The 26,521-nt window shown below is 36.8% G+C and overlaps 2 protein-coding genes and 1 pseudogene across 2 annotated transcripts; 1 reads left to right on the top strand and 2 right to left on the bottom strand.

The window, feature by feature from the left end:
- Positions 1 to 9,447: 9,447 nt before the first annotated feature.
- LOC119807670 (olfactory receptor 4C15-like) lies at positions 9,448 to 10,359 on the top strand. The gene has a single exon (XM_038319767.1). It carries the CDS (start codon positions 9,448 to 9,450, stop codon positions 10,357 to 10,359), a length of 912 nt encoding a protein of 303 aa, XP_038175695.1.
- Positions 10,360 to 14,561: 4,202 nt separating this feature from the next.
- On the bottom strand, positions 14,562 to 15,712 carry LOC119806463 (annotated as a pseudogene).
- A 4,259-nt stretch (positions 15,713 to 19,971) lies between these two features.
- Positions 19,972 to 20,874, bottom strand: LOC119807594 (olfactory receptor 4C15-like). The gene has a single exon (XM_038319636.1). It carries the CDS (start codon positions 20,872 to 20,874, stop codon positions 19,972 to 19,974), a length of 903 nt encoding a protein of 300 aa, XP_038175564.1.
- Positions 20,875 to 26,521: the final 5,647 nt, after the last annotated feature.

Here is a 26,521-nt window from a genome sequence, read left to right as displayed (position 1 = left end):
TTGTCCTTGAACTCACTCTGTAATCCAGGCTGTCCTTGAAATCACAAAGATTTGCCTGCCTCTCCTCCTGTATGTTGGAATTAAAGGTGTTTGCCACCACACCAACAACTCTCTTTTTTTCTTTTTTCTTTTAAGGACTTTTTCCTTTTTCATTTCTCTCCCAACCCTACATATATCTTTAAATACAGTGTAAACTATTTAGATGTTTTCTTCATATTTGAATCTATCTTCACTGTATATCTCTTTTCCTGACCACATAAGTTTTGAATTTGCTAATTGATATGGCTAGGATTAAAACCATGCATGGCTTTGACAGTTGGATCCGGCCTATTCTTTAGCTTTCTGAGATTCTGGCCTCATGACAGAGGTACTGGCGGGAACCATGTTTCCTGCCACACCCAAAAAACATGAGGTCAGCTACTCATAAATACCAGTTAAGTGTTTGGTGGTGGGGCCGCTTTTTTTGTTAAAAATTTCTGCCTCTTCCCCACCTCCCATTTACCTCCCCCTCCCCCCTCAACTCCCCCTCCCTCTCCTGTCTGAAGAGCAGTAAGGGTTCCCTGCCCTGTGGGAAGTCCAAGGTCCTCCCCCCTCCATCCAGGTCTAAGAAGGTGAGCATCCAAACAGGCTAGCCCTCCCCAAAGCCAGTTCATGTAGTAGGATCAAAATCCAGTGCCACTGTCCTTGGCTTCTCAGCAGCCTTCATTGTCTGCCATGTTCAGGGAGTCTGGTTTTATCCCATGCTTTTTCAGTCCCAGTCCAGCTGGCCTTGGTGAGCTCCAATTAGATCAGCTCCACCATCTTGGTGGGTGGGTGCACCCCTCGCAGTCCTGACTTCCTTGCTCATGTTCTCCCTACTTCTGCTCCTCATTTGGATCTTGGGAGCTCAGTCCAGTGCTCCAATGTGGGGCTCTGTCTCTATCTCCATCCATCGCCAGATGAAGGTTCTATGGTGATATGCAAGATATTCATCAGTATGGCTATAGGATCTGGCCATTTCTGGCTCTCTCCTCAGCTGCCCAAGAAACTAGCTGGGTTATCTCCCTGGACACCTGGGAACCTCTCTAGAGTCAAGTCTCTGCCCACCCTAAAATGGCTCCCTTAATTAAGATATATACTTCCTTGCTCCCATATCCACTCTTCCTATATTCCAACCATCCCATTCACCCAAGTTCTCCCCATCCTCCTCTTCACACTTTTCTCTCTCCATCTCTCCTTATCCCCATCCCACCCCACCCCCAAGTTCCCAATTTTTGCCCGGCAATCTATACTACTTCCAATATCCAGGAGGATAACTATCTGTGTTTCTTTGGGTTCACCTTCTTATTTATCTTTTCTAGGATCACGAATTATAGGCTCAATGTCCTTTATTTATGGCTAGAAACCAATTAGGAGTGAGTACATCCAATGTTCATCTTTTTGGGTCTGGGTTACCTCACTCAGAATAGTGTTTTCTATTTCCCTCCATTTGCATGCAAAATTCAAGATGTCATTGTTTTTTTTACCACTGAGTAATACTCTAATATGTATATATTCCACAGTTTCTTCTTCCATTCTTCCACTGAGGGGCATATAGGTTGTTTCCAGGTTCTGGCTATTACAAATAATGCTGCTATAAACATAGTTGAACAAATGCTTTTGTAATATGATAGGGCCTCTCTTGGGTGAAATTGTGGGTCCTGGGGTAGGTTGATTCCGAATTTCCTGAGAAACCACCACACTTCTTTCCAAAGTGGTTGCACAAGTTTGCATTCCCACCAGCAATGGATGAGTGTACCCCTTACTCCACATCCTCTCCAGCAAAGGCTATCATTGGTGTGTTTGATTTTAGCCAATCTGACAGGTATAAAATGATATCTCAATGTTGTTTTGATTTGCTTTTCCCTGATCGCTAAGGAGGTTGAGCATGCCCTTAAGTGTCTTTTGGCCATTTGAACTTCTTCTGTTGAGAATTCTCTCTTCAGTTCAGTGCCCCATTTTTTAATTGGGTTAATTAGCATTTTAAAGTCTAGTCTCTTGAGTTCCTTATATATTTTGGAGATCAGACCTTTGTCTGTTGCGGAGTTGGTGAAGATCTTTTCCCAGTCAGTAGGCTGCCTTTTTGTCTTGGTGACAGTGTCCTTTGCTTTATAGAAGCTGCTCAGCTTCAGGAGGTCCCATTTATTCAATGTTGCCCTTAATGTCTGTGCTGCTGGGGTTATACATAGGAAGTGGTCTCCTGTGCCAATATGTTGAAGAGTGCTTCCCACTTTCCCCTCTATCAGGTTCAGTGTGTTTAGATTGATATTGAGGTCCTTAATCCATTTGGACTTGAGTTTTGTGCATGGTGATAGATATGGATCTACTTTCATTCTTCTACAGGTTGACAACCTGTTATGCCAGCACCATTTGTTGAAGATGCTTTCTTTCTTCCATTGTGTACTTTTAGCTCCTTTATCAAAAATCAGCTGTTCATAGGTTTGTGGGTTAAGATCCAGGTCTTCTATTCGATTCCTACAGCTGATGTTTTAAGAGGCCCTTTGGTGGGGCCTCTTAAAAGAGCTACAAGGTTCTGCAATGAAAGCTGAGTCTGGAAGCCTCTTTTAAATGTTAGATCTTGCCTCTAGCAAGCAGAGCCCATCCAAGAAATTGCTGCCATCAAGAAGTCATGCTTAACTCTATTCTTTTCTATCTAGAATAACTTCCCAAGGTCTCTCATGTTTATAGTAGATGCAGTTGTACTTGGCACCATTTGTTGTCTGGGGTTTCTTTCCCACCCATTAAGTAGCCATTCAGCCCCAAAGAAATACACAGAGGTCTTCATTAGTTATAAACTGATTGACCCATTAGCTCAGGCTTCTTATTAACTAATTCTTACATCTTAAATTGGCAAATTATTCTTGTCTAGGTTAGCCAATAGCTTGGTACTTTTTTGGCAAGGCAGTCAAATCTTGCTTGCTCTGTGTCTAGATCATGACTATAGACTATAGAATCCTCTTCCCAGAATTCTCCTCTTCTCATTGTTCCATCTCTACTTCCTGCCTGGTCACCCCTCCTATACTTCCTTCCTGGCTACTGGCCAATCAACATTTTATTAAAAATAATATAAGTGACAGAATAAAATACCATTGTCCCAAAGAATACAAAGCCAGAAAGCACATGACTGACAAACACAACAGTTAAACAAAGGGCAGAAAACAGATTCACATGGGTACCAGATGGTCTGATTTTCTGAAAGACCAGAAATTCAGCCTTAACAAGACCAAAAGTCATACAGATGGGACAGAAGTCATTAAGGCTAACTGATCCCCAGATTCTTACAAGTGGGGCCCTATTGGGTCCCTGACAGGATGGTCTCTGAGGAAAGAGACCCTTGTCAATAAAGGAAAAGAGATGTCTCCCAATTCCCTCAGGGAGGCCCTCTAGTGTGTCCACCGTTGCAAACTGACCTTTTCAGATTCAGATTTTTTTGTGCCACAGAATAGAAAACAGAAGACAGACAGAACCAGAAACATATAAATCCAGTAAACCCCACCAGATTCTGGGGATCTGTGGAATCTTGAGGATCCTGAATGAGCCCTGAAATGCTATGCACAATTTCTGGTCCCCAAATCAATTCACAGAGCCAGATTTCTGATACAAATTATATATTAGTTTTGAGTTTGAACTATACCTCCACCACACGATTGCAGTGTGTGATGGAAGTGCTGATCTGAACCCAAGTAAGGGGCAAACATTTAAAGGGGAAATGCCATGTTCACGGGAAAGCCCCTTCTTTAAAATGGAGTTTGCAAATTCAGATCCTCACAATAAAGGAAAAAATAATTATGTTGGCTTATATTTACAGAACTTTTGTCCACTATTATCAGGTTGCAACATGGTGGTGTGTAGGCAGACATGCTGCTAGAGAAGTAGCCAGGTGTCTGACATCTTGCCTTGCAGACAACAGGAAGTGGTCTGTCTTACTGGGCATGGTTTGAGCATACATAAAACCAAAATTTCCACCTTCACAGTAACACACATCCTCAAATAAGACCAAACCTATTCCTAAAAGGCCACACCTCCTATTAGTGCTACTCCCTTTAGAGGTCATTTTCTTTAAAACTTCCACATTTACATCCTTGATACCCAAAAACTTGTAGCTATAAAACCATGTAAAAATGCATATAGTCAAACTTCAAAAGTCCCCATTGTCTTTACAGCCTTGAACTTATTTAAATGACTAAAGTTCAAAGTTTCTTCTGATATCCTTGCATGCTCTTAATTTTAATACCATGTAAAATCAAAATCAAATAGCAGATCAAATACTTCCATATAATAACTCAGGATATACATTACCATTCCAAAATGTAAGAAAGGGAGCAAAGCACATAAATATTAAACAAAGCAAGAAGGAAAACCAAACTATACATCTTTATGTCAGATATCAAATGTTCTCCAGATCCCCAACTCTTTTTACTTTAGTTGACTGAAACACATTTCTCATTCTTGGGCTGATTCCATACCTGTTAGAAGCTTTCCTTGACAGGTATTCTACCACTATGCCATCTCCGAAATTTTGTAGTCTTCAAGACAATCCAAAATACACCATCTTAGTTTCTTGCAATGGCCTCTTTAAGCTATCATTCAGGGACACCCCTGATATATGCCTGACCTCTGCAGCTTTCCTTCATCATTCCTTGATTCTAAAACCGAAAACACATGACAGAAGTTGCCAAGTTGAGGCTGGAATATGTCACCCTTATTTAACTTCATCTTCACCAGCTCTGTTTTTAATAGTTTCCTTCACTGCCTAGACTTGGCTGTTCTGGAGGTTCCTTTGTTGACCAGTCTGGCCTTAAACTCAGAGATCTACCAGTCTCTCCCTTCTGAGTGCAAGGATTAAAGGCCTGCACAACCACACCTGCTGTGGGAGAAAGTTTTTATCCTGTCACTTGTATTATTTTTAATAAAATGCTGATTGTCCAGTAGCCAGGCATGAAGTAGAGGAAGGGCAATGGGAATTCTGGCAAGAGGGAAGTTTTAGTCTTCAGTTATGACCCAGATACTGAGCAAGCAAGATGAGACTGCTTTGCCGAAAAAGGTACCAATTCACATTGCTAACATAGCCAAAAATAATGGGCTAATATAAGTGATAAGACTAAATAAGAAGCTTGAGCTACTAGGCCAACTAGTTTTATAATTGATGTAGACCTCTGTGTGTTCCTTTGGGTCTAAACGGCTGAAGGTGGTATGGCTAACATAGAGGGACCAGGTAGGACATAAACCTTGGTCAACGCCCAACTGACCTTAAACTTTTATTTAATTCTTTTTCAAAATTTGGAAATTTAGCTGGGTGGGATCTTGCCCTAAGGTCTCTATTTCCTTTGTCCGTGTTCCTATTATTAATACCCATTAAATAACACTTAAAGTATCCAGCTTTTTTTCTAATCCGTAGTCCCTAGGTCCATATACCTTCAAACAAAAACATTATCAGGCCTATTAGAACAATGCTTCATTTCAGATACCAATTTCTGCTTTACCTATACTTTCTATTGCTGTGAAAAGATACCAAGACAATAGAAACCCTTATAAGGAAAAATATTTATTTAGAGTGCCTTACATTTTAAAAGGATTAATCCACTATCATCATAGTGCAACACGGTGGTGAGCAGGCAGACATAGTGCTAGAGAAGTTGTCAAGTGTCCTATATCTTGACTTGCCAGCAACAGTAACACAGCAAGACCACACATTCCAGTAATGCTACACACTTTGGGGACATTTTCTTACAAACCACCACAGTCAGTGTTATTACTTAGGGCTATATAACTCAGTGTTATTACATGACCAAAAACATGTTTGGAGGAAAGAGTTTAAATAAAGTTTACAATTTTGTAGCATTGTTCATCATAATGGAAGTCATGACAAGAATTCAAACAGAGCAAGAACCTCGAGTCAGCAGCTGATGTAGAGGCCATGGACAGGTGTTGCTTACTGACTTGTTCCTCTTGACTTGTTCATCCTGCTTTATTATAGAACCTAGGACCACCAACCTAGGGATGGCACCAAGAACAATGATGTATGTCCTCCATAAATTATTAATTAATGTTTTACAGACATTCCTTCAGCTTAATATTATGGAGACATTTTCTTAATTGAGTTTCCCTCCTCTTGGATGATTTTCTAGTATCAAGTTAACTTAAAATTATCCAAACAAATGGGGTTTGCTCTTTTCTCAAAAATACATTTTATGTTATGCAAAAAAAGTATATGAAGAATTTAGGAATAACGGCAAATTCATAAACACGAGAACTGTAGAAACAGAGACAGGCAAATCCCTCAAGCTCACTGGCCAACCACATTAACTAATCTGAGGGTTCTTTGTCAGTGAGAGACATTGACTGGCTCAAGAAAACTAGAAGAATGCCTCCTGAGATACAATATTGAATGCTGACTTCTTGTCTTCATGCACACAAGCACACAAGTGAATTTACTCTAATGTAGATGCCTGTGCTTATGTGAAGGCACACACACACACACACACACACACACACACACACACACACACTTCTTGGATACTTTTCATATATTTGACTTACTAATGTTGTTCATATGGATGAGTCCATCAAATTATTTTTATCACTCCAGTAATTTAAAAGTTACACAAAATCACCTCTGAAAAACCCCTGTGACCTAAATCCTGGGAGACTAAGAATCAATCTCACAGGCTTATGAGTACTGAAGAAGACCTCTTTAAATTCCACTTTCAGGCAAGCAGAAAACTTTGTCTTTCATATTTTCATTTTAACCTGAGGCCACATTGAGGGCAGGACTTGAGTAGCAGTGGCAACATTCTCTACCAGAGATGTTTGTCTACACTTAGGTATAGAAGGAAGAGTTAGATACAAACTTTCTGCTTTGATCATACTTTCTGTCATAGCAGACAGGGATTATCTATGAGATTTTTCACAGACTGAAACATGGTGAGACTTACAAGCCATAATTTTGCCTGTTATAACTCTTGAATAATTTACTATTTATCTTTCCAAAGTGTTTCTTTAATGAATAAATTTCATTATAATTGGTATGACTTTTAAATTGGGGTTTTAAAAACATATTTATTATTATGATCATTTCAAGTTTTATCTTAGTCTCTATGTATAGATACTGTATATAATTCTAAAATTAATATTCATGTTTCCTTTTATCTTAGTTTATATAATATGTCAATAAAATTGTGAGGTTTTCTTTTTGTCTGAGTATGATGTCCCAAGCTTGTAGTCCCAGCACTTTAGAGGCAGGAACAGCAAGAGCAAGAGTCCATGGTCATCCTAAAAAGCATGGTGAGTTCAAACTCATGCCCATCCTGGGCTACAAAAGACATAATTCAATGACCATTAAATATAAAAATGAACTATTATTGTTTATAAACCTATGTGCAAAATCATTGATATGAAATTGTTCAATGGCAAATGGATATCACATGAGTATTTCCCTGGCTTCTTGATATCAGACTTAACAATTTTGTTCTTTCTACTTAATGTTTTGTTTATCCAATTTAAGATTAACAAAGTCCGAGGAAACAATTACCAGTATGCGTATGTTATCCATTCAGCTTCACAGACGTCACGCTACGTTTAGTAAAGAAGAGCATTTGTACTTGTCTTAGAATGATGACAATGCACTGTAGAATTCTAATTCTGTTCTTTCCTGATCTACACTACACGAGTAGATACTGAGTTTATATTACAGATGCTGGTGAGGAACAGACATCAGAAGACATGGAAATAGTGTTTGAATGTATTAGATAACACTGTTTTGGCTTTGTTTTCTATTTTCATAAAAATGTAAAACTATTTCTCTATACTCTAGTTGAAAATTATTCAAGCAAACTTATTCTTCCTCTTAGGACAAATACATTATTATTTTATGCACAAAATTTAAGAACAACAATCTATAGATGAATACCATTCATATAAAAATTTGTATATTATAGAAACTTGCATTGCATATACAGGACAGAATATGGACATTTTGCAAGCTGTGCCTTCTAGAGAAAAATAAGCTTAGGGGTTGGATTATTTATCTCAATGATTCATGGGAGAATTTCTGTGGATATGGAAGTTGGACTTTCAGAAGAATGAATTATAATTGTAAAAACATATCTAAAGCAGCATTTTTAATATTTTCAAATTTTACCCCCATCATGAGCTTAGACTAAACAGGTAAGCTGTTTAGAAATATCTCCCATAGACTAAATTCACACATATTTCAAACCATGTCACAGAATTATACTTCCTAAAACCATGTGTCATGGTATGCTATAGTTTATTAAGAAGTGTAAAGACTATATTATAGTACCGCTTCTGTTTTTCTCTATTATATGTTCAAGTGGATGTAGTCAATTTGCTTGCAAAGGTGCTTGGCCATTGTTTTCTAAGTCTGACTCTTAACTTCACTCATGTACAAAATGTATCTTAATCATATGCACACCTCACAGTCCTTCAGACCCTCACATAGGACTCCATTGCATATCCTCTCAATTTCATGACTCCTTTTATAACTTTTAATTAATTATTTATTTAGTAATAGTTTCCTTTGGATTAGTTCAATTATCAGAACAAAAGACATTATTTTATTTAAGAAAGGGTCACATTTTAAAATACTGAGTTAAAATTTATATCATAACTCTTTACAAATATCAATCTTTCATAGAGCTAGACACTTCACCATAGACATATCTGAATTAAAAAGAATGAGTTAATTTAATGTAAGTGTTAATGCATTCTTGACATCAAAGAGAATTTGAAATATATCCAGGATTTCCAAGTTCATTTCCTGCTCATTCATCAGTTGGCATAACAGAGTGCTTGAGTAGGCTCTAGCGGATATGGTTAATCAATTGTGATCTTTCTGTCCATAAGTAGAATATGGTTTGGGGATGTCTTTTAAGACTACACATTAGGAAGCTGCTGGAGAATGAGAAAAAATTAAACTTGAAAGATTCACTGTTTCTTTACACCAAACAGGTGTTTTTTATTTCTTATAATAAAAATGAGGCTATTTTGAATATTCAGTAATTTATATCTGTCACAATTCTTCCTGATCAACTGATAAATTCTCAATTTTGATAAACATCAAAGGAATTGAGCAATAGAAGGGTGCATATCAATGCTCATGCTTGCTCATAGTATTGTAAAGTTATTCGAAACAATTTTTCTCATTAATTACAGATTTAAATAGCAAGAGAGAAGGCTCAGTGGTAAAGACACTTGTAATCAAGACTGAATACCTGAGTTCACACCCCAGAATCTGCACAGTAGAGAGATGTTATTCCTGCTAATTGTTCACTGATGTCTACACAAAGACTAAAGCATTTTTGCCTGTGTGCGTGCACAGACACATCAAAGTGTATAAGCACACACATACATAAGTGACTATCTGCATGCATAAAAAGGAGAAATTTTATCTTAAACTTTCTTGAGAACATGCCAAATCAGACTACTGTAACTGAGTTCATCCTCCTGGGACTTTCACAGAACCCAAAAGTTCAGAAAATAATATTTGTTGTATTTTTATTTGCCTATATTGCAACCATGGGAGGCAACATAATGATTGCAGTAACCATCCTCTGCAGTCCTGCACTGCTTGGATCACCTATGTACTTTTTCTTGGCATTTCTGTCCTTCTTAGATGCATGCATTACTTCAGTCATTTCAGCAAAGATGATTGCTGACTCCCTCGATGACAGCAAAACCATCTCCTTTGAAGGCTGCATGACACAGATCTTTGCTGAACACTTCTTTGCTGCAGTAGAAGTGATTGTCCTCATAGTGATGGCCTATGACCGCTATGTAGCCATTTGTAAGCCCTTACATTACTCTTCCATAATGAACTGGAGGCACTGTGGCACTCTGGTGGGTGTGGCATGGGCAGGGGGATTCTTGCATTCTATCATACAAATAATCTTCATGTTGCAGGTACCATTTTGTGGGCCTAATGTCATTGATCACTTCATGTGTGACTTGTTCCCATTGCTGGAGTTGTCCTGCACTGACACTTATGTTTATGCCCTGCTAGTGTTTGCCAACAGTGGCTCTATCTGCATCATAATCTTTTCTATGTTGCTCATCTCCTATGGAGTCATTTTGTTCTCTCTAAGAAATCACAATTCTGGAGGACGATGGAAAGCTCTCTCCACTTGTGGATGCCATATTGCTGTTGTTATTTCATTCTTTGTTCCATGCATATTTATATATGCACGATGCACATCTGCATCTTCTTTTGAGAAAAAGGTAGCTGTGTTTGATGCCATCATGACTCCATTGCTCACTCCTATGATTTACACTTTCAGAAATAAAGAAATGAAAAATGCCATTAAGAAAATGTGGAAAATATGAGAGGTGGTCTGACAAAACTTAAAACTTTTTAAACTCAGCAGGGTGATTTTTGTGGTACATGCCTTTAATCCTAGCACTAAGAAGGCAGAGGCAGGCATATCTCTGTGAGTTCAAGGCCAGCCTAATCTACAAGAGCAAGTTGCAGGACAGGCCCCAAACCTTATTTCAATATACCATTAAAAAACTTTAAATTTACAAACTTTAATGTATAGAATAAAGAGGTCAATATTTACTTCAAGTTCTTTAGGATTAGTTCATTTTACAAAAAAGAGATGACACAATTCTATAAAGAAGGCATCAATCCTGTAGGCTGGAAACTGTATTTATCTTGAAATTAATGTTTTCACTATGAATTGACATCTCAGTTATGATAGCTTGAATGAGATGTGACCACATTTGTGTTTTAAAATATGATCTCAGTTGCAACAGCCACCTGCCACTTACTACCTCTTCATCATGGACTCTGATCCTCTGATACCACATGCCCCAAATAATCGCTTCCTTCTGAAGGCTGTGTTTTTTTCATAAAGTTTTATTACAGCAATAGAAAGTAACTAATACATGAGTTTTGTTATTTGAAAGCCTATACCTTGCTCAGCCTAGATATAGTAGGAGGGCCTTGGACAGTCCACAAAGCAATGTGCCTTACCCTCTCTGAGGATTAAATGGGGGTAGAATGGGAGGGTATGTTTTTCATGGTAGCCTATCATTACAATCGTAGATTATAATTAATTCATCTGTAAACAAGCTGTCCTGCATACTAAAGGAGCTTCTATGACTCCCCTAGGTAAATATTCGAGCTCCAGGATTCATGGATTTATTGCCACACGTAGTCACAGAATCAAAATGTGGCTGTATCTTCTGTATACACAAACAAAATATTTCAGTAAAAATAATTTTATATGTGAATGTGTACATGTATATACATGAGTGTATTGGTATATATATGAAATTTATATTCATAGTTAAAAATTTTGGGTACAGACTTAAGAATATTTCAAAGCACTAAGCACAGTTTTATTGATTGCCACATACATTATCAGACACAACTCTACATCTTAAAATCTATTGCAAGAAAGTGCATACATTTTCTTCAAAACAGTGTTTATCTTTATATTCCTATGTCACTACTTCACCAGCATCTGGACTCTATATCAACTCCCAAATTAAATCCAAGAAAACAGTGGTGTGAAATGAAACATACAGGTTCACAGGATAACCATCATTTATAATAGACCCAGGATAACACTATATAATTAGCCTGTTGTTCTTCAGAACTAAAGCAGGATGCTGAAGAACTACCATGAGTAAGGAGAACACAGGGCAGTGTCCATGTGTGAAATATCATAATAAAACTCAGAATTTCTTACAGTGACTATAGTTGGATAGGATTCTGTAAGATATGGTGTATGTGTTTTGGTGGAAGGAGTGAAGGATTAGGAAGAGTGGAAGGAGGGGAAATACTGTAAGGATGTATTGTAATGAGAGAAGAATAAATTTTAAAAAGATATGGTAGTTTCACTGCACAATGCTTTCTAATGTTCTTTTGTTGTTGCTGGTGTTTAGTAAGTCAGGATTTTTCCAGGTAATAGCCCTAGTTTATCAGAACACACTTTGTAGATCAGGCTGGCATCAAACTCACAGAAATAAGTCTGCCTATGCCTCCTGCGTGCAGGAAAGGAAGGCATGTGCCACCAAGTCTGGCCTTCTGCTGTTCTTTATAATCAATGGTGTAATGTGAAATCCCACATCTATATTCACAGGGACTCATGTATCAGATAATTTTTCTGTACAAAGAACACCAAAAAAGGAGAATGTTCCAAGGAAAACGGGCCTCCTGGTAATTTAAAAATTAAGAAAATCTTAGCTTCATTTTCATGTTCTACTTAACATGGCCATTGGCGCTAAGCAAATTTTTCTCCCTGCAAAGCAATTGCCAAATTTTCAGTGAAAATCCACAGAAGAGAGAGTACAGTGTAATTAAAGGTTATGCTCACAGGGGCTGTGATTTTAGATTAGAAGCTAATCGGTGTAATACAAAGTGGGTCTAAATTGAATCACAATTCTCTATAATGCAGATGGAGCCAACTAAAGAAATCCACAGCTACTCAGAGCGTAGAAAACAACTGACTGTCTGGCGACCAAAGCACCTCATGCATCTGCAACATAATTAACAGAACTAAGACTCGAGCACTGCAGAAAGCAGGGGGAAGATTATAAGAGGCAGAGAACCAGGACACCTATTAGGAGAAAGTCATCTATATAGTAGAGAGAAAACTTAAAATAAATAATTTTCTATATGACTAAATTTATCGTGTCTACAGCTGTTTTATATTCCTGTTAATGCATGCACAGTAAAATAGTATGGCAGTACTAGCAATGTATATACATGATATCCTAAAAGTTTCAATAATTCCCTAAGTATGTTAATCTAATATTGGAGCAAACAAATTGTAAATCATAAGTTTTAAGAAAACATTCATTTTCTCCTTTTGAGTGGGTCTGGGTCAAGTTGCAGTGTTGAGAATAAGAGAGAGATGACCAAAATATATATACATATATGAAATTTTCAAAGAATAATATATACTTAAAGATAAGATCTAATGGTGGTGAAGAAGTGAACTTGCCAAAGAGGCAGAGAAAAACCACTTCCGTCTTTCATGTCCTTTATCTAGGCTGCCAGTAGGAAATGTGGCCTGGATTAAAATTGGACCTTCCCACCTCAAATGACCTGGATTAATGGTGGGTCTTCACACTTAGAATGATTTAATAAGAAAAAAAATTACTCACACATGTACCCAGCCACTGGAGATTTACTTAATTCCAACCAAGAATAACCATCACACAACCATTTGTAACTCTAGGTATTTAACTCTGTCTTTAACAAGGCTGTAACTGCACACATGTAGAATACATGTATACAAGCAGGAAAAACATTTGTACATATAATAATATAAACATAAGTAAACACTTTTAATGTATCCATGTCAGTGTCTGAATGTTCTCCTGCCTTGAAAGTTTCTTCACCTAATGAATTAGTTCATCATATTTAAATAGTATTTCATTATTATTCTCAGAACATGGTGATGATGAATATTCTTGGCTGTCAACTTGGCTACATCTGAAGTTTACCAAAATTTTAGAAACTAAGTATATCTGTGATTTAATTAAATCATTAAATTAAATTAAATTTATTAAATCATTTGAGGTGAGAAGACTTACCTTAATTCTGGGCCACACCTAATCACTACTGCAATGGTAAATATGAAGCCAGATTCTGGAAAAATGCATCATGTGAATGGCTCATACATACTAGGAATTTTTTTGACTAATGTTTCAGTCTTCCACATCCATCTCGAAATCACTTTTAGAAGCTTAAAACACATTATTATGTTTAAGAAAGAAAGCATCAAACTCCTTGCACCAATTTTATGTATCTGTTTCTTTCGTATACAGAGAACTGTAATCTAAATAAGGACACATTCATGTGTCTCACAGGGCAATGGTGAAGTCCATAATATCTGGCGGTCATGACAACAGCTGAAGGGAGCTGGTAACGTTGCATTCACAATAAAGAATCATAGTGAGAAACATAAATGTTTGTCTGATAGCCAAGCTCAGAGAACAAGACTGCCCACTTTTGAGGTGATTCTTCCCTGTCAACAAGTCAAGATAAATCAAATAGAGATAAATCCTCACAGGCATGCCCAGATGCTAACCTAATCAAAAATTTCCTCACATGTGTTTCTGGAGACTAAGCAATTTGATTGTTCTAAATCCTGTCCAGCTAACTGTTCACACTGACCATCACAGTATTTACTCATGCTACCTTACTATATCAAACAGTAATAGAGAGAAGATATACTTGTCTTATACTTGAATTAGTGGGAATGCCTAAAACTTTCTCTCCTTTCAATACCTTGTTCCCAGAACTTGTATGTCTCTTGATTTATGAGAAATTCCTGATTCTATGGACCTTGTTAGCCTGGTATATGGATAAGTTTCAAGTATCCAACATTCTAGTGATGGTGGAATTGATGACTCAGGTCAGTACACTGGTGTCTACTTAGGGTTTCTGTTGCTGAAGTGAAAGAGCATGACCAGATGCTACTTTGGGATGAAAGGGTTTATTTGACTTACATTTCAACATTGCTGTTTATCACTGAAGGAAGTCAGGAAAGGAACTCAAACAGGGAAGGATCCTAAAGGCAGGAACTAAGCAGAGGCTGCCATGGATCCAAGAAAGAGACCTGAGCTTGAGAGCTCACTGCATACACTGACCTTTTACTATGACAGGTCAGATGCACATTCTCTCAATGATATGGCAATTTGTTGGAAAGGAGCTCACACAATGTATTTTCTTTTTATTCTTTTTTTTGTTTTCTGAGACAGGGTTTCTCTGTAGATTTGAAGCTTGTTCTGGGACCAGCTCCTGTAGACCAGGCTGACCCCAAACCCGACTCACAAAGATCCATCTGCCTCTGCCTCCCGAGTGCTGGGATTAAAGGCATGTGCCACTACTGCCCAGCTCACAATGTATTTTCAACTTTCCAGAGATGAAAATAGTCATCCAGCGATACTGCTCCCAACTGCTTTTTCTTATTGAAGGCTAAAGACTGCAACTTGCAGTTGCCCAGGTTTGCATCCTCCTTAAGGATATCATTTAAGACCTTGTAAGTGATGTGAGGATACACAGGGACTAGTGACACATTATGTCTTGCATTGCTTTTGGTCAACCCATCATTTGTCACCTCCCAGAGTATCATAAAACCATCCTGTGAGCCAAACTGCAAGAGTATCATTGACACATGCAATAGAAAAGATCCAACTCTTATGTCCATAATCACCCCCACCACACATGCAGGATCTAATGTAGACAATCAACAAATGGCAAGACTAAGTTTCCTCATCCTGTGTCTAGGAGTATTTAAAAGGATTTAGCTCAATGGCATGAATACTACAGCCCTGCTGAGTCATACCTCCAGGATCAGGTCTTTCAGAATGGGAATCTTGGTGATCTGTCTTGTCTGAACATCCACTACAAAGAGCATATTAAATTTTTTTTTGCCATACACGCTTGCCTATGATTCAATCACTGAGAAGCAAGCATTTTATTAAGGGTCCCAAGGTGAAATTCTCCTTCAGAAAGTTGTGCTGCATAATCATGAGTAGTTAATCTCATTCTGCATCCTTATTTCCTAGTTCTTCAGATAGTACCCTAAGGATGTCTTCACTGGGTAAAATCTTTTATTTTGTTCAGTGAGTGCTGCATGCCAAATTGCAGACCCTGAATATCACTCCAGCTCCAGGCCAACAAGTGATTTCTGCTTCCTGCTAACAGTTTTCTGGCCATAGTAGACAGCTCCTACATATTTAGGCAGGCCCTTGGAACTGAGGAAGCAAGGTGTAGCAGGGCTACAGGACATATGCTGGACTCCTCCTCTTTCTGCTTCCCACCACCAACTCCAACCCCTTACATGCTTTCCCAAACCTGGCCCAGAAAATGGTCTGGATCCCCAGGAGCAACAGCTCATCACAGAAAGACACATAAAGAGAACGAGGGATGGGAAAAGGAAGGGAAGGGGAAGGCAAAAAGAAGATACAAGCAGCTTGCTCTTTTTTCCTCTTTTTTATTAAATTATATAATTTATACAAATTTTTGCCTCCTCCCCTCCTCCCATTTCCCTTCCCCTCCCACAATTCCCCCTTCCCCTCCCTCTCCAGTCCAAAGAGCAGTCAGGGTTCCCTGCCCTGTGGAAAATCCAAGTTCCTCCCCCCTCCATCCAGGTCTAGGAAGGTGAGGATCTAAACAGACTAGGTTCCTACAAAGCCAGTGCATGCAGTAGAATCAAAACCCAGCGCCATTGTCCTTGGCTTCTCAGCAGCCCTCATTGTCAGCCACATTCAGAGAGTCCAGTTTGATCACATGCTCCATCAGTTCCACTCCAGTTGGCCTTGGTGAGCTCCCATTAATCAGTCCCATTGTCTCGGTGAATGGGCACACCCCTCACGGTCCTGACTTCCTTGTTCATGGTCTCTCTCCTTCTGCTCCTCATTTGGACCTTGGGAGCTCAGTCCAATGCTCCAATGTGGGTCTCTGTCTCTATCTCTATCCAACATCAGATGAAGGTTCTATGGTGATAAGCAAGATATTCATCAGTGTGGCTATAGTAAAGGGCCAGTTCAGGTGCCCTCTCCTCAGCTGCTCAAGGAATAAGCTGGGGACATCTCCTTGGACACCTGGGAACCCCTCTAGAGTCCAATCTCTTGCCAACCCTCAAATAGCTCCCTTAATTAAGATATATACTTCCCTGTTTCCATATCTACTCTTCCTCCACCCCAACTGTCCCATTCCCCCAAGCTCTCCCCATCCTCCCCTTCTCACTTCTCTCTCCCCATCTCTTCTTACCCCCATACCACCCCCACCCCCAAGCTCTCAATTTTTGCCTGGCAATCTTGTCTACTTCCAATATCCAGGAGGATAACTACATGTTCTTCTTTGGGTTTATCTTCCTATCTAGCTTCTCAAGGGTCATGAAATATAGGCTCAATTCCATGGCTAGAATCCACTAATGAGTGAGTACATACCATAGTCATCTTTTTTTGGTCTGGGTTACCTCACTCAGGATGGTGTTTTTCTATTGAATAAATAGGACCTCCTAAAACTGAGAAGCTTCTGTAAAGCAAAGGACACTACCAATAAGACAAAAAGGCAACCTACTGATTGGGAGAAGATCTTCACCAACCCCACAATGGACAAAGGTCTGATCTCCAAAATATATAAAGAACTCAAGAAACTAGACTTTAAAATGCTAATTAACATAATTAAAAATTGGGGTACTGATCTGAAAAGAGAATTCTCAACTGAAGAAGTTCAAATGGCCAAAAGACACTTAAGATCATGTTCAACCTCCTTAGTGATCAAGGAAATGCAAATCAAAACAACTTTGAGATACCATCTTATACCTGTCAGAATGGCTAAAATCAAAAACACCAATGACAGCCTTTGCTGGAGAGGATGTGGAGTAAGGGAAACACTGATCCATTGCTGGTGGGAATGCAAACTTGTGCAACCACTTTGGAAAGAAGTGTGGTGGTTTCTCAGGAAATTCGGGATCAACCTACCCCAGGGTTCAGCAATACCACTCCTGGGAATATACCCAAGATATGCCCTATCATACTACAAAAGCATTTGCTCAACTATGTTCATAGCAGCATTTTTTGTAATAGCCAGAACCTGGAAACAACCTAGATGCCCCTCAGTGGAAGAATGGATAAAGAAATTGTGGAGTATACATGCATTAGAGTACTACTCAGTGGTTAAAAAAAATGACATCTTGAATTTTGCATGCAAATGGATGGAAATACAAGCAGCTTTCTTACCACCAGGTCTGGAAAACCATCAAACAGTTTTAACATACTGTTTTATGTACTCTTGTCCCTTTAACACACTACAGGAAATGCAGAACTTAAACGGTGTATAACAATACCAACAAAACCTCTGAATACTATATGAATTCTGAGAACTGTATTCTCAGAAACACAGCTTCTAGAATAAATGAATTCAAGAAACAAGGTTTATTTTCTTTAAATATAATTTTATACATGTGACCTTATATGAAATAATCACATGGCATGAATTATATCATATAACAAGTAACATTTCCTAGGTAATGGTCAGCAATCAAAGACTCACATTTCTGAATCTATCATTCTCATTTTAAACCATTCTTGGGAATTTTCTGCCTGTTTTTCTCAGTTATCCATTATCTGTTTTGTTAGAAAACACGCTAAAACAATGTGTGAAAATGTATTGTGGCTGAGAGTGTAATACATGTTTTAAAATTACTAAAAACTTTAAAAATTGAAACATGTAATTAAAAAGAGACGGAGCTGTTTACAAATGAGGAAATATATACAATAGTGTTTGGTGTCTGTGTTATCATTAATTGATCCAATATTCCACAAATTCCTATTGATTTAAAATCCTTTCTCCTGTTTAATACCTGCACTGCAAATGCAGAGTGTGGCATATCCATGAGAGTTTGAAGTCATTTGGATGTGCATAGTCAGAGAAGGATATATAGTGAGACCATGTTTGAAAAATAAATAGCTTCTTTACACATTAAATTTGAAAAATAATGTAAGGTTCCTTAATATGTATTTATAGTTTATGTAATCTCAATGTCACTAAGAAACCTATATTCTTCTGAAAAAATCTCAACATGAGTTTTTCTTCCAATTTCAAGACACATTTATTCCATAAATCAATTTTTCTTAGACATTCTAATTGCTAAATCTTTCCAATATTTCCTTAAGATTTCTTAGAGTATAGACTTCAACTAACTTTAAATATTTTATTATTTTTTAAACTTTACTATTTAAAAATATTTGCACAAAAACCTAAAACATTGCACTCCAAAATTAACCAGACCCCAAATGCATATAACTCAAGTGTTTTGAAAGAGGATAAAGTTTTATTTGTTTTTAATTTTTAGTTATAATTCTGTAATTGACTTTTTGGTTTTATTGGTTGATAAGTGGATAAAATATAATTCAATAAAGAAACTGAAATTTAATGAGAAGCTTCACAGCATCCTTTCTAAATTTCATTTTAACTGTGTATTTTTTTATTAAAACTGATTCTAACTTTCATTTTAACAATCTTATTATTCAATTCATAGTGAAAGTATATTGCAAAAAAGAAAGTATGATATTGCAAATGGATTTCTCACATACAGTGTTAATGTACTCTCTATAGAATAGTGTCAAGCACTTACATATAAGGGTAATCATGAAGGACTTATATAAGAAATTATGGATTTTCTCTGTCCTTTAAACTAAGATTGCTAAGAATGATTTGTTTGTGCATGTTTATTTGAGTTCTTGTGTATGTGTCAAGGGGCTTGTATGTGCATGTGTGTAATATGTGTAAACATAAAAAAGCTCTGATACCCATACATATTTCAGCAGAGCCTTAATGATGTGTTGATATACATGTATATTCCTTTCTACCTCCATTCCTTGAGAAAAGGATTGTGATGGAGTTTTGAGATAGCTGTGTTATTTAGAGAAGAGTTTTCAGTTTGTACATGGGAACTTCATGGTTCTGATTCAGCAGCAGTGGTTTAAGGTGCCGCGCACCGCGCCCAATGTCTGCGCTCTGTGCACTGGCACCCAGTTCGCGAGCTTCAGGCAAGGGGAATGGAGGTTAAAATACACAGACACACACAGAGAGACAGCAACACGGGTCATCCTTGAATTCCCCAAGAATGCCCCCTTTATTGTGTTCGGGGGCAGATTATATAGAGATAGCCATGCCCCAGCCAAACCCACCGGAAACCACTCTCCTGCCATCAGGAACTCCTGAAGGTCTCGTGCTCAGAGCAGCTGTAGGCACTCAGATCAGGGGATTACAAGAAATTCAGGATCTGCGATCTCACTGCTCCCAACATTAAGGTTGATCTACCCTACCTTTCTTTGGACATGAGTGCTAAGAATACAAACAAAAGTCTTCATTCAAACTCAGCAAGTACTTTTATTCACTGAACCATCTCCTCAGTCCTTAAGTACACCGTTTTAATATTTATCAGAAACCACCATTAGTCTCCCTCACATTTTTCTGATAGCATTTATCATTTCTTTATTCCTGAAAGTGTATACCATAGGATTGAGCAATGGTGTAAGGACATCCGTAAATACGAACACATTTTTCTCAAAAGAGAATGGAGATGTAGGTCGGGCATATATTAATATACAAGGTACAAAGAAAAGAACTACAACAGTAACATGGGATCCACAGGTGGACAGAGCCTTACGTCGTCCTTCAGAGCTGTGACATCTCAAAGAGAACAAAATGACACCATAAGAAACAAGAAGAAATGAGAAGATAATGATGCAGATAGAACCACTGGTGGCAAACACCAAAATGACAAAAATGTGTGTGTCAGTGCAAGCAAGCTTCAGCAATGGAAACAAGTCACATACGAAATGATCAATGACATTGGGTCCACAGAAGGGCAATTGCAAAGTGAAGATAATTTGTATGATAGAATGTAAAAATCCTCCCGCCCAGGCCATCCCCACTAGAATACCACAGAGCCTCCTGCTCATGATTAAAGAGTAGTGTAAGGGCTTGCAAATGGCCACATAGCGGTCATAGGCCATGGCTGCCAGAACGATCACCTCCACTGCAGTAAGAAAGTGCCCAGCAAAGACCTGTGTCATGCAACATTCAAAGGAGATCGTCTTCCTCTCATAAACCAAGTCTGCAATCATCTTTGGTGTGACAACAGAAGAGACACATGCATCCAAGAATGACAGGAATGCCAAGAAGAAGTACATAGGGGATGCCAACAGAGCAGGACTGTAAACAATGGTCACCACAATTATCATGTTGCCCACAAGAGTTGCAAAATAGACCAATGAAAATATAATAAATGATATTTTCTCAATTTGGGGGTTCTGTGAAAGCCCTAAGAGTATAAACTCATTGACAAAACTCCGATTGTGCATTATTCTACAGAGGCATTGAAAGGAAAATGTATTCATGAATCTGCAATTATAAACCTCTCTCTGTATATTACAAGTTTACAGTATCAACATCATCAATATAGTGCATCTTTATGTAAAATTATATTTAATGATTTTATTACATTCAGAACAAAGTACTGCATTATTTTAAAAGTATCATTATATCTCACATAAAATTGCCAGATGGTTTTGGTGGCACACACCTTCAATCCCAGCCTTTAATTGGGAGGTAGGGGCAGGCAGATCTCTGAGTTCAAGGACAACCTAATATACAGGGTTCTACAACAACAGGGCTACCCAGAGAAATATTGTCTTGACCCCCTGCTCAAAAAGAAACAAAAATACATATAATTTAGATAAAATTATTGAATAACTTAATATACTAATAATTTTAAAAATATTCTTGGGCCTGGAGAGATGGCTCAGAGGTTAAGAGCACTGACTGCTCTTCCAGAGGTCCTGAGTTCAATTCCCAGCAACCACATGGTGGCTCACAACCATCTGTAATGAGATCTGGTGTCCTCTTCTGGCATGCAAGCATACAGGGAAGGAATGTTGTATACATAATAAATAAATAAATCTTTAAAAAAATATTTTTGATAAAACCATATGTGTTAGAGAAACCATGAATTTTCACCTTTTGTCTATCTCTAAAGCTTTCTGGTAGTAAAATATTGAAAGTCAGTTGGAAACTATACCTTAATAATAAACCAATGTGTACACTTTACTAATCATGTCTGCCATCTGCATTGAGAAGGTATGGCCGAGTCATCTACAGCGAAGAATTGAAGTTCCATCTACCAATAGAAGAGGAGATAAATATACTTTGAAAACCCTGAGAATATTTTAAGTTTTGTCTCAAAACATGAAGTATATTAGAATTCAAATCAAGTAATCTGTTCTATAAAACACTGAAGTTTCTGTACAAGAGTAACTACCATTAATATGATGTTCAAGCAAAAATTGTTGAAAATTTATTTTAATTAATCAATGTACACGGTGAGCAGAAGATATAAAAATGATGTTTTTTGTCATAATGACTAACTGGAGTGGAAAAATTAAGCTGGGTAGGACTCAGACTTACTGAGTAAAGAGTAAGTGTTTTGTTTTTGTTTTTTTTTTTTTAAAAAAAAAAAAACCAGCAAGATTTTTAGAGTAGATGTGGTCTTTGTACAGACTCCCTCTGTCTATAATGGTACTACACCATTGTCCAAGTGTGAGTTAGGAATTTTAATAAAAGCAACAAGGTAAAAGATAGATGATTAAAAGATGATGAAGCAATACCTGTATGAAAATTGGCAAAAATGATATAGCATGAGGAGAGATTAATTGTTAAATATTTAGAGTCTTGAGATTCAATTACACACCAGATATTTATACAATTTGACCTAGTTTAGATAAATATACTTCTATAAAAATATGGTTTGACATTCAGGTAAATTTAGTAAAAACATATTCATTATTAGATTACTTGTTCAACTCCAATAACTTTAAGGAGAATCAAATTAGACATTCTAAAACATTTCTCATGGTATTGCCCTTACAATCCTAGGACTAATTTACTTACTTGTAAACTCAGCTGCTTCATGTAGATCATCAGGCAAATTTTGCAGCTCTTGAACTCAATTTCCCAGGAAGCCAGAGTTTTAAGATGTATTATTATCTTCTCTTGAGTATAACAAAAATGTTTCACTAGATATGTTTTTCTGTGTGAATATCTGTATGAATGCAATGCATAGATATAATACATACATGTATATACATATAAATACATACATGTGTATGTGTTAATGATCTGTAAGTAAAATGTATCTATATGGAAAAAGTGGTGATTTTAATAACTCATATTTACAGAGTATAGATACATTGCAGTTGTAGTAGCAATAGAAGAAAATACATACAACTACTTTAAAACAACCACTCCCACAACCACTTCTATGACGTTCTTAGGATACTCACTAGTATCTATAATGGGAACTCTGTTTCCAATCATAAGTTACAACCAAAGAAAAAAACCCTACAGGATCTCTGGGTCACTGGATCAGGCAGTAATCATTTAAGACAGACAAAAATGGTCACCACATAATTCTGTGCTAAATCAAAATATACAAAAACTGAAGTGAGTAAGAAGATCGTGGTAGATGGTATGAAAGTATGGTAGATGGTATGAAATATCAAGACAAGAGGCTGGAGAGATGGCTCAGAGGTTAAGAGCACTGGCTGCTCTTCCAGAGGTCCTGAGTTCAATTCCAGCAACCACATAGTGGCTCACAACCATCTGTAATGAGATCTGGTGCCCTCTTCTGGCATGGAGATGTACCTGCACAAGGAACATTGTATTCAAAATAAATAAATTAAAAATTATATATATCAGGACAAAACTCATCATTCCTTAAAATGACAATACATAGAAATAAAAGAAAACTGTTCCAGATTCTTGAATTTTTTTTTGCAGATTTAGACCTCTATCTTTTTTTTTGTTTTTTTGTTTTTTTGAGACAGGGTTTCCCCATAGTTTCTAGAGCCTGTCCTGGAACTAACTCTTGTAGACCAGGCTGGCCTCGAACTAGACCTCTATCTTTTTAACCAGGACAGATTCAAAAATGTAATAAACATAGGAATATTCAAAGGTCCTTGTGAAATCACATCAAACTAATAAAGTAACCAAAAATGTAGGAGGAATTATTGATTGGTAAGAAAGGGGGAATTCAGATAATGATACAGAGCAAGTAAGATTATTGTATATGGAATTCTTTTTTTTTCTGAAACCAAAGCTACTAAGTGGTTTTTTTTCTATTTTTTTCACATTGCAAAATATTTGGTTTTATCAGCTGTGGTGCAATAGGATAGTTTTGATGGTTCCAGTGCAAAGCATGGTCTAATACTCTTAGTTGGTAGTGAGAGGCTCAAGTTCTGTCCTCACTCATAGACACTCATATTTTATAACAAAACCGAGTGGAAGTTCTCAAGGTAAACAAAGGCCAATATTAACTTTAAAATTAAGTAAATGCTAGCATAATCTTTTATGTTTACTTAAGATGCCCATTAATTCTGATAGAAATGATGTGGTCATCCTTCAGATAGTAATTTTCTAAATTTGCTGTTACAAAGTCAGCGATGGATAATTCAGTGTAGTCTCTATAGTTTATAACTATGAGTTATGATTTCATATTATTTAAAAGATCATAAGCCTAAACAGAAGCTATAACATAATTTATTCCTATAAAATAAAAAACATACTAGAAAACTGAGCTAAATATACATAAAATCTCTTATTTGGTTAAGGCTAATATATCCTTGTTTATTTCATAGTCTTGCCAAAGAAACTCTTATTAAAGCCCTGTGGCAGTGGCAGTTTCAATTTTGGAGATCAGATCTCAAATCTCATGATACTACACACAACCAAATTTGTTTTTAATCACATTCTAAAAACCATAATTCAAAAATAACTTGTAACTATTGATGTCAAGATTATTTTAAGAGATTCCTACACAGCCAAACTGGAATGAAACACTAAATCATTTTTTTCATATAGTCACATTATAGAGTATTCCAGTTAAAATGAAATGGATTCACTCATTTTATACATTTAGAAAACATATTAGAAATTATTCCAGAATCCTATTGGCAATTCTGAAATACTAATACGGTTATCAAATTGTACTCTGGAAACAAAATGAGAGGAGAGAATTTTACAATAAAGTAACACACTGTCAAAAAGTGCAATACTATGGAAAATATTAAAAAGTTAGAAATATAAAAAATATTCCTGGAGTATGTAACATGATAATCAGAACCTAACAACTCACTACCTTGTACTAGTATAAATAAAACACTAAAAATAAAAAATAAAATATTTTAATTGTTTAGTGTTAAAGCTGGCAAAATTGATTATCATTTTTAGAAGTTAAAACATAATATATTGTCTAGAACGGAATGGTAAACATGTTATACTTTATTTGTAACAAATACCTTGCTATTATCAAATTACTTAAAATTAAACATCAACCAAAGCCTACAATGCAGTTTTCCTTTAAATTTATGATAAAGGATGTGAGCTTTACAAAACATCCACCATATTAACAAAAGTAGAAATAATAGGCTAATGCAACACAATTCCATACTATTTTTCACTATGATATGTCTATGAAAGGCCACACCATTGACTCATCCATGTCAATTTCCAATACTCTTTGATTTTAGATCAATATTCTCATGTGAGAACTAACTCATTTTCTCTGCCTTTCTCCTGAAATATTCCATGACCCTCTTTTCTCTAACAGTCATGAGTTCAAAAATTCTTTAACTATCTAAACTTTCTTGGGCCCTCAGACCAAGAACTGTGAATACTGAGCCATGTTCTGAGCAGTGATGTTGGGAAGTGTTCTTTCTAGCTCGAACACCCACACAACCTACTATTCCCTTTCTATTCATTTTGACAGGAAAAGTAATTATTGCACCAAAGTATCTACATACCAAATATTTAAATTCCTTTGTTAACTGTGAAGTATGCATAATACTCAAAACTATGAAATATATGAGGAGAATTGTTATCATAAGTAAACATTCCTAAATGTACTTCAAAAGAACTATCATTTAAAAGAGACATTAATAAATTAAGACCCTATTTGAAAATCCTTCAATGTCAAGTTCCACAGATTTATCATATTAATTGATCTATTATGTACCAACCAAAGATTGATTTCTTATATTTGTAGCTGAGCTAATTCCTCTCTATGACTGTGAAATACATGCTGTTCAGTTTTCTAACCATTTCTCATTCTGATCAGTGTTACTCTGCTACATTCCCTGACTGGCTCAACTTTTCTTTTATTTCTGGCATGTAATGGAAAGGATTTTGCTCTGTTCCCTTCATGCCCTTCCTGATGGGTTTCTGAAACTTTGTGGATATCTTGATGTTTACTTCATCATAAAAGACAGGCCACACCAGAATTATGAGCACTGATGATGTTCAGAGCTTCAACCACTCACAATACTGGGCATCTATGAGGTACAAACCTTAAGCTTATTGGAACTCAAAGGAACACACTTTGATTTTCTGACATTTAGTGTCCTTTGTTAAAACAGGTTTTAGGATGCATTTGTGGAAATGGGATAATTTTATACTTGGCCTGTGGAATGGCAGCACTTTTATTCACCATGTTTCTAGGTCAAAAGTCTATATAAAACCACAAAAGCCCAAAATTCTTCCTTCCAAAGTGACTATCACATTTTGATTGCACTAGTACATAAGTGATCATTTATTTAGAAATATAAACTATTATTGGAGATAGATATGGAGAGCAGAAGAGAATTAAGAAGGTAACCAAGTAAGGAAGGAAGCATAAGAAAGAAGAAAAGATTTTGTCCTCTAGTAAATGATATTTGAGCACTGTCAATGTTTGAGCAGTTTCTAATTGTGAAGTGTTGTTCTTTGGGCTCCGCATGTATTGCTTCATATGCTGCTGGAATCATCAACTTTGTTCACATTTTGATGAATTTAAGAAATCTGAGCATCAGAATCTATGCAACTCTCTCAGGGACAAATAGTTACGAAGTGAAAGACTCATGGCTGTATTAATCAGGAACCTGTCAAGAATATCCAAGATTTAAATCAATATCACAAGTT

This window comes from Arvicola amphibius, chromosome 2, assembly GCF_903992535.2.
Source record: "Arvicola amphibius chromosome 2, mArvAmp1.2, whole genome shotgun sequence".
NCBI classification, from domain to species: Eukaryota; Metazoa; Chordata; class Mammalia; order Rodentia; family Cricetidae; genus Arvicola; species Arvicola amphibius.
The sequence above is the reverse complement of the archived record's forward strand: the minus strand, read 5'-3'. Positions and strand labels throughout refer to the sequence as shown.

Coding starts and splice junctions, on each gene's coding strand:
- LOC119807670 (XM_038319767.1), top strand. CDS start 9,448: ATGCCAAATCAGACTACTGTAACTGAGTTCATCCTCCTGGGACTTTCA.
- LOC119807594 (XM_038319636.1), bottom strand. CDS start 20,874: ATGCACAATCGGAGTTTTGTCAATGAGTTTATACTCTTAGGGCTTTCA.